This window comes from Bubalus bubalis, chromosome 14, assembly GCF_019923935.1.
Source record: "Bubalus bubalis isolate 160015118507 breed Murrah chromosome 14, NDDB_SH_1, whole genome shotgun sequence".
NCBI classification, from domain to species: domain Eukaryota; kingdom Metazoa; phylum Chordata; class Mammalia; order Artiodactyla; family Bovidae; genus Bubalus; species Bubalus bubalis.
Window position 1 is genome coordinate 5,465,222 of NC_059170.1, and position 14,824 is coordinate 5,480,045.

Consider the following 14,824-nt stretch of genomic DNA (forward strand, 5'->3'; position numbering starts at 1 on the left):
AGCTCCCAAACGTGTGTCTGTGGTGGAGGACAGTGGGGACAGGGGTGGCAGGGAGGTGGGTTTGAGCTCCAGAGAAGACAGGCCCGGTAAAGCCAGCTGGTGACGAGTCAGAGCTGAGATCAGAGCCAGATGGAACTCACTCGTGACAGACAAGAAGTTCCCCTTAAAAAGCACAACAGTCTTCTGGAGGCTCCCCAAACCCAGGCTTCAGCAAACTGAGGTTAATAATAACAGGCATTACAGGGTACCAGTTGGATAAATCATGAATTTTATTTATATTTCACTTTAAAAGCCAGAACATAACAAACGTCACTTTCTGGATAGTCATCTTATTAGAAATACATCAAGTGCACTTAATACAATGAAACTCGTCTCTTGGTACCACTGTGAGACCATAAGGTGAGGCTTTGTTAAATTTCCCTCTAAACTTAGGCTGAGATGATCTCAATTCAGGCGGGTCATAGCGAACTTTTTCCAGAAATTACAGTGAAGAAGCTGTAATGACACCCGGGCCCTCCCAAGCGACAGCATGTTAGAGAAAGTTACTTTGCCCCACAGGACCCGGTCCCTACCGGTTCCTGAGCACGTGCGATCTTAGCGGCAGGGAGGGCGAGGCCCCAGCAGTGGTGTCCGGCCCAGAGTCCAGGGTCACCTGAAACTTCAGCCACTGACCAACAAAAATATCCCTATTCAGACAGGAGGTCTAGCAGGAAAAAAATGAACCTAGATAGGGGGCCTTCTGGTCTACCAGAGGCTCTGCTCCTCCAGATGAGACAGCCCATGGCCTTATTTATTAACATTGGTGAAACAAGGTGAACTTCAAGCTTCTTGAGCTGTTAGCAAAGCAAGTTTCTGGTGGACAGTTTCCATGACCAACTGCTCCCAGGAGGTGTGCTGTGCCTCCTGACCTGCGGGTCTTGTCAGAAAGACAGCAGGTGGGGAGGCTGGACTTCCCCTAACCCCTCCGCCTCAGAAGGCAGGTCTTTGTACACTGATCAACGTGTTGAAACCAGTTTTATAAGGAAGAAGTCTGTAACAGGAAAGCAACCCTCAGGTTAATCTAAGTTGCCAAATAAAAGATGACAGAACTAGTGCCCCCTGGGCCCAGGACTTCTTACTCATCTGAGGGCCCCTCTTTGTGCTTCGAGGACAAGAATGTAAGCAGCTTCCCAGAGAGGCAAACATGACTAAGTCACTGGAAAGTAACTCGTTAGTTTGAAAAAAATCAGAACCCAAAGCTGTGGCCCTCCCACCTCACTTAAGCTGACCCTTCTCCTTAGTTAGGAATAAATGGAGTTTAAGTTTCCTAAGTCAGAAACACTTCTTTTCACTAAAAATATGTGGTTACACCTTACCCTAAGAAGGCACCATGCAGGCATTTAAGGTTGAACCAGTTAATCCTAAGGGTGTGCAGGAATGGGAGGGAAACAGCACTCATCAAAACTTCCAGCATCAGACCATGTTCAGCTCAGAACACTCACTCCAACAGGACCTGTGAAATGCTTCCCATGAGGTAACTCCAGCTTCCGGCAGCTGCTGCCAACGACCAACAAACAGGAACTCGCACAGCACGGGAGCAGCTCCATCACCCACGAGACGCCCTATTGCCAGAGCTCACACACCCCGGGGACAAGGAGAGGAGACGCTTGTCTCACTTGTGCTATTCATGACCCAGAAAAGGTCCTGGCTGGCTTGGAGGACCCGAGAGATCGACACAGGACAGGAGGACAGGAGGTGCGAGCGTGACGCACGGACAGGTGGGGCAGCGGGGCGCCCTTCCGGAGACGGGACAGAGGCTCCGCAAAGCGGCTGAGGAGCAGGACGAGAGCAGACAGGAGACACACAGGTGAGCAGAGCCTCGGGGGAAGGCGGGCCCGTTCCCTGTTCGGAGTGACCCTGCCCTAACACCAGGCCCACTCCCAGGCCTGCTGCACACTCGGGGGCGAGTCACGTTCTCCACACGGAGCCAAGGCTGGGGGGCAGCCCCGGGCGCGCCTGCTCACTGGTCAATGATGGAGCGCTGCAGCACCTGGTTTATCATGTCTTCCTCATCCACGTCGTAATCCTGCGGACAACACAGACGCTTAGCAACTGTGTGCAGCTAAGGGGACTCGCTGTGGGTCGGAGAAGCAGGGCATCTGAGCAGAGCTCTGGAGAAGGGCCAGGGCCCAGCTGCACGGTCTGCGATGCTGGCTGCCTGACCCTGGGCAGCTGCTTGATTTCCATGCCGCAGCTGCCTCACCCTGACCATGAACATGCTCACGGCACCCTCAGACGGGCAGGCACCTGCACAGAGCAGGTTCTCAGAGCTGGAGTGCCCGGGGTGAAAACAGCCTCTCTGATTCAATAAGGCAAAGCTATCATACTTGGGCTTGTCTTGGCAGCTGTATTCATCTTTAACAAAAAGATGCTAATTTTGAAGTCTGAATTTTATACTCTCATTAGGACAAGAGTAAATTGCTCTTTAGGACAACTCAGGAAAGAGTCATGCTTTCCATCTTAGGTCCTGAAACACAGCCATTGAGACTGAATGCTACTCTCAAATCCTAACCTGACACCTATATATGTAAATAAAAGGCTTACCTGAGACAACTAGCTGGATTTGTCACCGTAATGCCAAGACAATAGTGTGCCCTTCAAACCACTCAGCTCCAGGGGAAGGATGTAAACCTGATGACCACGTTTGGCTAGTTTTTTTTTTTTTTTTTTTAATTTTTAAATTGAAAAAAAATTTGGCTGCACCGGGTCTTCATTATGGCATTCAGTTGTGGCATGAGGGATCTAGTTCCCTGAACAGGGATCAAACCCAGGCCCTCTGCATTGGGAGCATGGAGTCTTAGCCACTGGACTCCCAGGGAAGTCCCAGTGTGTTTGATTTGACCTGAAGTACTTTAAGAAATAAATATGGGACACTTCACATGAAATTCTGCATTTCCAGCTTCTTGGTATTGGGGCAGGAAGGAACCTGGCAACACAGTGCCCAGCTCCGCCCCCATCAGCTGGAGCTGCTGGCAGCATGATGAGTCATATACACTGTCCAGCTTGTAACTCCCTAGGACAATCACGTCCATGACTTGCCTGGACCCACGGGCTTCTGAGCTTAAGGATCCCAAACCAGGTTCTGTAACAGCTAGAAGCCACATACGAAACAAGGTGGATAAAAATTTTGGAAAACATAAAAGGAAGCTCACTCTGTCTCAGTCTCGATGGCTGGCCAGTTCACTTCCTTAAACGCCACAGAGCTGTCATTCCAGGGAGCCCATCACATCAGTGACAACCCCCCCACGGGCCCGCAGTTCTCGGGTGAGGGGAGGGAGGGAGCCGTGTGGTCCGCCGGGTGCAGGTGGGTCGAGGCGGGGGGGCGCGTGGTGGTGGTGGGGTGGTCAGGAATCAGCGCCCAGGCTGCAGACTCACCACGAAGGTGTCGTAGGAGAACTGGTGCCGGCGCTGGAGGTGCTCGATGAAGTTGGCGCTGCGGTAGTTGGGGTCTCCCCAGGGCATCGAGGCGCATATGGGACACACCTTCCGGCACAGAAGCATGGTGTCAGGGATGGTTTAGGTACTCGGTGCCTGAGCAGACACCAGCCCTCTGTGGACTGTGTCTGGCCACCTTTGCTCCAGGACAGCTTTCCTGACTCCCGGCCCACCACCTGGTCACACCCTCAAGGGCACATTCACATCCCGGAAGACATCAGTCTCCTACTGACGAATGGACAGGCAGGGCAGGGTGTGGGTGGTGGGTAAAGGCTTAAGCCATGATACCACCCATTTCTAATCCCCTACTGAGGAGAGAACAGGGTCAGTTTGTCAGACCAGGAGGGGCCCAGATGGAGCCTTCCAACCCAGTGGGCAAAATGATAGTAAAAGCACAAAGAAAACCAAGGAAATGACAGGTGAGCAACGTCCCAAGGAAGTAACACAGTCTTACATGCTATTTTTATAAAGTAAATGTTCAGATGAAGGGGCTGAGGGTGAAAAGCCTTCACACAAGAGGCTGATTCCGGCTTTGCAGAGTCAGAGGTATTGGAAAGACAAAGAGTACATGGCAAACAGCCAATCAGTGTGGCTAGAGTGGAAAATTCCTGGCGAGAGGCCGAGAGGAGTGGAAAGGGGGAGAGCCAGGCCTAAGTGGGCTGGATTGGCGATAGCACGTCACCATTCACTTTACAAGGAAGATACGGTGACAGAGGGGGCTGACACGAGAAGAATGTGACATGATGGGCAGCTCCTCGAGTGGAAGAGCTGGTGCTGTGGAGCAGGGCATGGTCAGGACCAGAGTCTGAGGGGGAGACTTCCGAAGGGCAGGGCTCAAACACTGACCATTACGGAGTTCTGCAGAAGGAGGGCAGAATGGGGAGGGGCAAGGGCTTTAACGAGACAAAGTAATCAGAGGGATTTCAGGAAGCCAAAGGAAGGGGGAAAAGGAGAGAAAATTAAGCTGTAGTATCAGATACCATAGAGGAGTTTAGCAATACCTATCAAGATTATGAATATAGTTAACCTTTGACCAAATTAATCCGTATCTAAGACTAATTTGTTTTTTTTTTGGGTCAGGAAGTAGAATTTACTGATGGCCTTGACTGAGGAAGGGACAAGGCCTTGTCCAGGGGCCATGATTAGGGATGAAGCTGACCCCAGAGCCATCTGGGATGGGCCCACTTTTCAGCCCCCAGGTTTTCAAATTCATCTGCATTCATTTCAGTTGCTCAGTCGTGTCCGACTCTTTGTGACCCCATGAATCGCAGCACGCCAGGCTTCCCTGCATTAAACTTAGCAAATCCCTACTTCTTGGAAGATATGGATCTTCTGGTGGCCAGGGGAACTTGAACTTGGCCTTGAAAAGGCCTCAATCACATACTCCTCGTTCAGCAGCTTGGTGCCGATGGACATTATGACTTGGCCAACATGGGCCCTGGCCACTGGGCCCTGGGGCTTTCCAAAGGCACCCTGCATACCTGTCTGGAGCCTAGACTGGGAATAGCATGAGGCCAGACAGGAATGTCTGTGGAAAAAGCCTGTCTCCAAGGTCCCTTAGGGCAACCCATCCAGGTGGCAGGGCGCACACACTACCAGGGAGGGCGCTGTCTATGGTCACTGCACGCCAGGCCTTGAAGAAAGGAGCACAGTTGGCCTAACTGGCGGCAGTTCAAGACTTTACTTCACAGACATAAAAAATACAGGCGAAGGTATGTCAAAATCCATGGCAGTCTTTTCAAACGCACCATGAAAAACTTCAGGACTATAGGAAATAATAATTTAATAAACTATTCCTTATCCCCAATGCCTAGATTTAAGTGTGGCACACTTTCTTCAGCAATAAATGAAGCATTTAAAAATAAGATACAATTCACCCTTAACTCTTTCAGAACAGTCCTAAAAATGTGTTTCCCTTTATAATATTACTTATTATCTCACCCATCAAACAACCATTTTTTAGTAGCAATTAATATCCAGTCCTTAGACTTTTAGATACTGTCAGAAGTAACCCTGACATTTGTCAATAAGGGACCAGTTAAATCATGGTACAGAGACCAGTAATGGAAAACTGGCAGCTCATTAAAAAAGAATCCGATCCACATGTACTGACGTGAAACCAACGTCAGCGACGCCGGTTCCAGTGTGCAGAATGCGCTGCCACTGGCATCAAAAGGGGGCAAGAAAGGGAGACATGCGCGGATCACACTTCCAGTCAAAAGCTAGAAATGTCCCTGGGTGACACAATTCTGTACTTTCCACCCACAGAGTGAGCACTACCCAGAGGCCAATGGGCAGCCCACAGAGGTGCCTCTGATGCCGTGAAGACAGATCTGGTTTAAGTGCCAGGATACCACCAGGTTCCAGTACTGGTTTTGCATTAACCAGCTTCATCCACTTAGCATGGGTACCATTTGTAGGCTTCCAGAAATGCACTCATTTCTATTACTACTATTATCTATTACTATTACTAATAATAATAGTAATAGAAATAAGTGCAGGGAAGATGGTGGCAGGAAATAAATGAAAGTATCTCTGTCATTTGATTTAACATCCGTTTTAGTTTTCATAATTAGCAACATAGGTGAGTTTACCTGGCTAACTTTAAAATGGAAACGGGTAGTGGCGGCAGGTGGCGGTGGCTGTCTGTCTCTGTGTCTAAGCTCACTGGCTCTTTCAATCAGTAGTTAGTTATTAAGAACTGTAACTAAAACATCTTGAGGCAGCAGCTGAAAACTTGGCTTTGGGGTGTAAGATAAATGGGAAAATAGAAATGAAAGTAGAGAGAAAGTTGTATTAAGGCCCGTCTGTCAATCATACTAAGAGGATGGGGTGACACTGCTGAGAGGGGCCAAATTCGAACTTTTTAAGGAAACCATATGTCAGCCTTGATATTTAAATTAAATGTCAAAGACTGATCAGCACTTTCCTAATACTTCCATCTAAATTCTCTTTCTCCCCAACTATGAAGAAGCTATTCAAATGGAAAACAGCAAGTTTATGTAGAAACTTGGCAGACAAGATCCAAATTAACATTACCAACAATGGGAGCGACAGGCGTCACTTGACTCCCCTGATGTGCACGCAGAGGACAGAGCATTCGCGTAGGTAACCATGAAGAAACAGACAAACCCAAATTGAAGGACAAGCTACAAAACAAGTGGCCCACCCTCTTCAGAAAACGTCAAGGTCATGAAAGAAAGAAAAACTGAGGACTAAAGGGACTTAACATTCAAATATAACACAGATCCAGGATCTGCAGGCTGGAGAAAACTGCCTAGAAGGACATTTCAACTGTTAAAATTTAAACGTGAATTGCAGGTATTAGCTTGTATCAATGTCACAATTCCTGAGTGTGAAAATTAAAACACACAAAAAATGTGGTTTTCTAAGAAGATATACTTCTTCCTAGGAGGTATGTGCTGCAGTATTTAGGGGCAAAGGATCAGGGTATCTGTAACCTACTCTCAAATGGCTAGCACAAAATATGTATACAGAGTACGGTTAAGCGAATATGGTAAAATCTTAATCTGTGAGTCCAGGGGAAGGGTACATTAGAGTTCATTAACTAATCCTCTTTTTGTAAAGTCTGACTTTTCCCCTGTAAGAATTTAAACAACAAAACCCACAAAACAAAAAAACTCAGTTTCTCTTACCACAGATTTGGTGTCCGTGCTATGGGATAACTTGCAGTGTTCCACAAGTCCTTCTTGATCAAAATTCTTCTCCGGACAGTAAGGACAAGGGAAAGTATACCGGTTTGGGACGCTTCTGGAAGATGAAGGCAGGAAAAAAGAAGAAACTCCTCTGTGAGCACCTTTCCACATCATTTCAACCACTGTCCCCTCCCCAGAGGAGCAAAGTTCACTCAATGCATTAGGACAGGGATTCTGGTGATCACGTCTGAGTCAGGTCAAATGTTTTGAAAGTAACAGTCTAGCCCGCATTTGAAGTGAACATGCGAGTCTTCCATAACCACCCCAAAACAAAAACTTACACCAGCTTTAGTCAGCCTAATAAATACACCTTTGCTTTCCAAAACTCATGAAGACAGACATCCACCGAAGAGTCATAGAACCATTTACCTTGGCTGATGAGACGCGTCCTTGGTGGTGGCCTTCACACCTTCCATGATGTAATTCTGGTATTTGGAACAGGTAGCCACATGTGCCCGGATCTTGGACAGGAAGAACTTAGGTGGGAAGGATCAGAGCCCACAAGTTAGCTGGGATCTTGTACCCAATCCAACACAGTGCCAAAGCAAAGGCAAGATGTAAACTAGACCTACACCGCCTTGGGGAGGCAAAGAACCTCACGAGACTCCTGGCTCCACTGAAGGGCCTGAAACTCTGACTTTTTTTTGCAGGGTTTCTATTAGTATCAAGGCTGATGTTTTACTTGAGCAAACCAGGATATCTGCTTCCACTCTAAAATCACTCTTGGAGAGGTTTGTTTTATTCATGATATGCTCTCTGCCCACAGAGACACTCCAAACCCAGTGAAGTGTCTGAAGTTTTCTACCCCAGCACTTAAAACTAGTGTACTTTCAGCATGCCAAGAACCATATTCCATTATAAGTGCAGCAAAGTGATGATTTACATAAAAGGGATAAAGGCCAGTAATCCTAGTTAAATGATAATATTCTGTCACCAGATTGTGATAAATGAACTTCTTACCAAAAAAATAAAAAACACACCAGATTCTGAATTCTACTTCATTAATAAAATCTAGTCTTTGCAAGACAGAAAGACAAAATTGTACTTCAATATCTTGAGTTTCTAAATCAAAAGAAACTGGAAGGAAAAATATGTTTCAGTGCTTGTGCTCTTGCTTACCATGATGCTTCTGTCTTATCTCCAGCTAAAGAACTTGACTTCAAGCTGCCAAAGAGCTCCCAGTTAAAGGGGATGGGAACTAGCTCTATTCAGAACTACAGCCACTGTGTACCCGTAGTGCCAAATCACTCTGAAAGGAGGAAATGGTAAAGGAACACCCAGTCCATGGCTGCTCACACTAAGGTGTTAAAGTAAAGAAACTGGCACGCAAGGGTGTCCGACAAGTCATGGAGTGAAAAAAATTTTTCAAAAGTGAAAAGAAGTTGTAGAAATATATATTATAGTAGGATCCTATTTTGTAAAAATCCTACATCTATGTTTGTATAAAACCCACACCTGTGTTTCTCAGAGAGCGGGGAAATGTTTTGCAGCCTTCTAAATGGAAGTATTTTTAAAAAGGTAATCTCTGGAGTGGGGAACAAGCCTACATTAATTTATATTTTTGTGCTGTCTGGAATTATGAAATCACAATTATTTAAAACCCAGTAATTCTGTATATATCGCTTTTGAAAATAAAACAATAGTATTTCTCCTGTGCAGTTATAATTATTTTAAAATAAATATTCTTGACTCTAATATGGTCATACAAAAAAAGAACACGGATGCATTTCAAACACTGGACACACTATCATCAAATGTCTTCATACTGACCTTTGTACTAGAATCCCTCCTTGCCAAATGCCAAAAGCTGAACAAGTTTTACATCTGTAGTGAAATACATCACAAAATTTCCCCTCAGACTCACTGCAGCAGGTAGTTTTGAGGCACTGACTACATTTTATACTTTAAAAAATGGAGAAATATCACTCTGTCTTATTCTAATTAAATTTGTGTATGCTGCTTTGGGAAAAATGGGTCTTTTACAGAAAAAAAACTGGGATAACCGATTTCTATGGTTTTCAAAGCTAAGCTATGTAATATGCTAAACCAATTATTTAAAAGAAAAAAACCAAACCACACAACCAATCAGGTTACCAAAATGCAACAGCACGGCCACGGCCACAGCCAGCCAGCATGCACACGTGCTGCTACTCACGCAGCTACGCTCTAAGTTCAGAAACAAGGCGGCAAGCTCTGTGTTTTACCCATCTTACAGACGCCGACTGCTCCGCCCCACTCCCACATACATTTTTACGGCAGCCGTGGCAGGAAGTCTCTGTGCTCTCAATCTGCCGCTCGAGCTCCACGGCTCGGACGCCAGGCGCCAGAGCGCTGCGACACACGCCACAGACAGGCTTCTTCGGCTTCAGGCATTCCTGCAGGCATGCAGAGCAAAAGCTAGAACAAGACATACAGAGAACCTGCGTCATGCATCGTGGAGACAAGACAACAAAAATGGATAAACTTTTCAAAATGACATCAGTGGATAATGAATTAAAAATTGCTCGATCCCGGCTCATGATTCAGTTCTTCTGGGCAAGAAAAATGGTGGCGGTAGGGTAGGGGAAGGAGGGCAGTGTTCCTTGCAAAGAACACACAGGTCCAACGACAGAAATAAACGTGAACTACCATGACACGTGGCAGAAGGTGCAATGGCACAGCCTTCAGTCCTTAGCCCTGGCCACTGAGGGATTTTGCTGGGGTTTCCCGAACTTCAGTTTCTCTTCTGTGAAGTGGAGGCTGCAGTACCTACCTCTAGAATTTAGGGAGGATGGATTACATATAGTGGACTCTTAGGACAGTGTCTAGCACGTATGAAATGCACCATAAGCAGGAGCAGCCATCAACAGAGGTGAATGCAAAGCATTATGGAAACACAAAGTCAAGAGCAGCCAGCTGTAACCCGAGAAAGACAGCAGTGGTTAGACTTCAGACAGCATACACAAGAGCGCCTCAGAAGAGTTCAGTGGCAGAGGAGGGGAAGAATATTCCAGGGCCCTAGGCTTCCATTTCCTTACATGCACTGTGCATGTTTACCACTCTGCCTCATAAGCCTCAGGTACTTAAAGCAAGGTATCAACCAAACCAAAATCAAGTTTTAGAAAAATAATTCTGGGATTAGCATGGACAAGAGAGTCGTCAGTTTTAATTTTTTTTTTTTTTTCAGATGAGCAAAGAAACCAAATAGATGGCCGAAGGCAAGAGATCATGAAGGCCTGACTGAGGCAATAAAGAATTCAGGAAATGATGTGGGGATGGATTCAGGAGGACTTGGCAATTTACTAAATTTGGAAAAGAAAAGTTAAAGATGACCAACTTTCTGTATATCTGAAGCCTAGACAGGTGGTAATGCTGAGATAAGGTACAGAGAAAGAAGGAATAATGAGGCATGAAAGTACCCCAGCTGCACTTGCAACCTCAGAGATCTAAGGCAAGATAGCAAAATCTGCCAGGAAGAACTCTGGATATGTAATCAAAGGTAATCTGCACGTTTCTTTTGTTTTTTTACTGTCTCTAACATTTTTCTCCCTTTTGTCATTCAGCTAGGCGTCAATGCTGCTTTTCTTAGCTGTGACTCAGAGATCAATGTTCACAAGCCACTCTGTGCCTGTCATGCCTAACAAACAAGCCCGCTTTTAAACGGCCCCTGTATCTTGGACGGGCGTCCCTGGTGGCTCAGTGTAAAGAATCTGCCTGCCAATCCAGGAGACACAGGTTCGATCCCTGGATTGGGAAGATCACCTAGAGAAGGAAATGGCAACTCACTCCAGTATTCTTTTTTTTTTCCTCCCTCCCTCCCTCACTCCAGTATTCTTGCCTGGGAAACCCCATGGACAGAAGAAGCCTGGCAGGCTACAGTCTATAGGGTCGCAGAGTCGCACATGACTTCGAGAGTAAACAATGTTGGTCTGGCTTTCAGTTTCCATTTCCTACTGATGGGCCTTTTTCAGTCTTCTGGATGCCCCACCCTTCCTGTTATAATTCTCCCTAGACAAGTCGTCCTGGGCACCCAGCCACCTGCCAGTCTCCAGCTGTACTCCACTAACCTGGAGAGGGATGTAAAATTCAGGGCTTGAAACAAAGTTTTATAAGAACTCAACGCCCCGTGCGGCTAGAGCTGCAGTGATGCTGTTTTCAAACACAAAAGCTAGCAAAAATCAACCAACCAGGCAGAGCAAAACGCACTCCGTGGGAGTTAAGAGAGATGTGGGGGCCCTCACAGAGATCCCGCCAGCTGTTTTCAATCAGCATCGAACTGATGAACACGTGGAGCTAGTATGGCGAGTATAGACAAGAGTCAAGGTTTGAGTATCAGTACTGCCCCTTGACCTCTGACCTTGGAAAGGTCCACCTGGCTCAAGGAAACCTCAAATTTTGCTGCTCTTTAGTTGGTAAACTGTGCTGGGTCAAGCCTCTTTCCACTCAAGTAATCCAAAATTAGGTAAACCTAATGAGAGCTGATTCACAGAAAAGAGGATTCAACTTGAAAGCCACCTAGGGGCCGCTTCAACTCTCATAGACTGTGCTTTCACCAGTTTCTCAGCTTATGTGGCCTTCACCTGATCACTCCCCACGCCCCACGCACACGGGCTTTATCTCTGTGATACCTTCCCAGTGGACAATGAGTTTGACTGACAAGAGTCTGAACGCTGCTAGTACTTATTTATCATCAATTCAGTGGACTGTGAACTCTGAAGGCAGAATCACCTTGTTTCTTAGGATGTTCCCTAATCTGGCACATAGTGTGTATACAAATATTTTCAGCTAGTTGAATATATGGAGAAGGCAATGGCACTCCACTCCAGTACTCCTGCCTGGAAAATCCCATGGACGGAGGAGCCTGGTGGGCTGCAGTCCATGGGGTCGCTGAGGGTCAGACACGACTGACTGACTTCACTTTCACTTTTCACTTTCATGCATTGGAGAAGGAAATGGCAACCTACTCCAGTGTTCTTGCCTGGAGAATCCCAAGGATGGGGGAGGATGGTGGGCTGCCGTCTCTGGGGTCGCACAGAGTCGGACACGACTGAAGCAACTTAGCAGCAGTTGAATATAAGATTGGAAGACAGTTGCTCAAAACACTACACTGGGCACTTGGGACAGAAAGAGGTACAAAACACTGCCCTCATGAGCCCTAAGTTTTACTCTCTGAAAGGCAGGAGGAGTCCCCCGGAGAGAAGCAGGGAGGTAACTGAAATGGGTGAGTGACAAGGGAGGTTGTCACTAGAAGTGGGCCTTGAAGTCTGGAAAGGCTTTGGGGTGGTGACGGGAGAGGGGCTGAAGGGGCAAGAAGACTTCCAGGCTAATCGAACTGCAAGCAGGAACAGCCTGAAGCTGGAAAGAGCGTGGCGTACAAACAAAAAGGCGGCCGGGTGGCTGGGGAGCCCTTACCAGGCGCCCGCGGTTCTCTGGGCAGACAGACACCCGGTCCATCGGGGGAGAGCAGACCACGGTGAGCCGGCCCTGAGGGAGCCTCGGCGTCCTCACCTGCAAAATGGCTGCCACGTCTCTGCCCCCACAGGACTGCTTCAGGAACAAGACCGCCCAGCAGGTCCTTGTGTGCCTCCTGACCAACGGAGGGGTCCTAACACCAACCCCAAGCGGTGCCCGCGGTGATAAGCGCTGGGGGAGGCCACAGAGCAAAATCAAGCCCCAGCAGCAGGAGGCGGGCAGCCACACTTGGTCCACTTCTTTCCACTCAGCCGTTTTGCGGGTCTGATGGAGCAAGGCTTCCGTTCAAATGTGGCCGGCCTCAAAGCCCACCCCAGAGCCTGTCACTGCACATTCTCACACAAGCTCCTTTCGTCCTCACAAGCAGCCTGTTAGCAGCATGGAGGCTCTGAATTTCAAACACAGCGCAACACGGCCCGTACGCCTGTGGGAATGCGGACCACCGCCACCTGCCAGCTCCCGACCCCTTCCCGTGAAGGGCAGACGGGTCAGGGCTCCTTCAGGACCCCCCTTTCGTCCTTTTGGTCCAGTTGAGCGTTTCCCCAACTTCAGAGCACACTGGAACTGCCGGGCAGAGCGGGACACAGGACACGGCCTAGCTGAGGGGCCACGGGCAGCCCACTCACGGGGACCCGCGGGCCTCGGGCCCCACGCCCCCAGCCGGCGGCCACTCCGCCATGGAGCGTCGGAGGGGGCCCGGGACGCAGCGGACTCGACGGAAGGGCCGGACGCTGGGGAGGAAGCGGGGCGGAAGAGAAGAGCGCCCCGCCGACGTCCACGGGCCCCCGGGAGCCCCGCGGGGACGCGCCTCGAGGCCAGGCCTCCCGCTCCCGCCCGGAGACCCTTCCTGCTGGGGCCTCACTCCCTCAGCTCCATTTTCCTCCCAGTCAGGAGAACCCCCTGCCTACCACCACCCCGATCGGGCCCCAACCCGCCACTTACACGTGTCCGCAGGGCACCTGCACCGGCTTCTCGTACACCTCCAGGCACACGGGACACGTGAAGCGGCCCAGGGGGTCGGCCTCCGCCGCGGGTCCTGCCAGCTGCGCACCACCCTCACGGGCCGGGGCCTGCGCCTGCGCCGCCATCTTGCCGCCGCGGAGCGCCGCGCCTCAGCGGCCGGGGAGGAGGCCGAGGGGCGGAGCGAGAGCGGTGAGGGGCGCTCGGGGCGTGGCTTATGGAACGTGTGTCGGGTTGGGGGCGGGGCCAGCGGGCGGGCCACGCCTCCCGGCCCCTCGGACGCTAGGGAAAAGTGCAGATCCGGATTCAGAGACTGGTATGAGTGGAGGAGGGTTTGTGCTTCAGCCACTTTTGCCCAAAATTTAAATGGTTGTTACTATTACTTCGGAGAAGGCAATGGCAACCCACTCCAGTACTCTTGCCTGGAAAATCCCATGACTATTCCTTAATCTTTCTCTTCAGTCGACTTTCAGCAAACAAATTTTACAGAGATTTGATATCACTTGATATCACTACAAATAGAAAATCAACACCACGTATTTCCACAAGGCACGGGGAACAAATACAATAGAAACAGTATAGTCTTACGAATTCGTGCCGGATACTGTTGATGCAGGAAAGAGAGATTGAGCATGATTACAGAGGTGTTGAAGACAGGCTATCACCACATTGAGACTTCCTAGGGAAAGCAGAAGTAATAAAATTATTTAGTATTGTCTTCACGTGCCTCCTGGCCATGGGGTCCAACTCCAGCTCCGTAGAAGATGGGGAACCTGGGGTTTGAAGAGATAGACTAAACCTCAAGCTTGAAAGAAGCAGGCTTAGAACCCAGACGTTTTGAATCTCATCTTCCTTTACTTCCCACTGTACCCAGTTGGCTCTCATATACAGCCCGTTATAACAGAAGCTACTTTTTTTTTTTTTAAAGACCGGCTTTACTAACAGGTCTATGCGGTTTTCTTAACCAGGAAAAGTCAATGATCAATTAAACTCTACCCTGTAAGGCCACAGAGGCCTCACAGTAAGGAGTCTGCACAAGACAAATAAATCAGTTTGCTAAACCAGGTTAACTGAATGCAAATTTGCGCCTCATCTGGCCCATCCCCAGTCCTCTGGATTGATTCTGCTTGACCTGCTGGCAGCAGGCAGATTATTTTTAACTAGCCATGTGGGCCATCTTTTCACTAACCAGTAACTTGGTGTGTAGGCAGCAGCCCAAGAGA

General features: G+C 48.5%; 1 protein-coding gene and 1 non-coding gene across 2 annotated transcripts; both read right to left on the reverse strand.

Moving 5' to 3' along the window:
* Positions 1-251: 251 nt before the first annotated feature.
* RNF114 (ring finger protein 114) lies at positions 252-14,326 on the reverse strand. Its single transcript, XM_006048334.3, has 6 exons — positions 13,584-14,326; positions 9,437-9,587; positions 7,560-7,666; positions 7,131-7,245; positions 3,415-3,522; positions 252-2,065 (listed from the first exon to the last, which is right to left on the reverse strand). The coding sequence occupies exons 1-6, from the start codon at positions 13,727-13,729 to the stop codon at positions 2,000-2,002; spliced, it is 693 nt and encodes a 230-aa protein (XP_006048396.1). The 5' UTR covers positions 13,730-14,326; the 3' UTR covers positions 252-1,999.
* On the reverse strand, positions 5,014-5,145 carry LOC112578934. The gene has a single exon (XR_003103375.2). It is a non-coding gene; the product is annotated as a small nucleolar RNA SNORA70 (small nucleolar RNA).
* Positions 14,327-14,824: the final 498 nt, after the last annotated feature.

Coding starts and splice junctions, on each gene's coding strand:
- RNF114 (XM_006048334.3), bottom strand. CDS start 13,729: ATGGCGGCGCAGGCGCAGGCCCCGGCCCGTGAGGGTGGTGCGCAGCTG. Junction 9,588..13,583: donor CAGGTGCCCTGCGGACACGT/GTAAGTGGCGGG, acceptor GTCTTGTTCTAG/CTTTTGCTCTGCATGCCTGC. Junction 3,523..7,130: donor GCACGGACACCAAATCTGTG/GTAAGAGAAACT, acceptor CTGTGCCGGAAG/GTGTGTCCCATATGCGCCTC.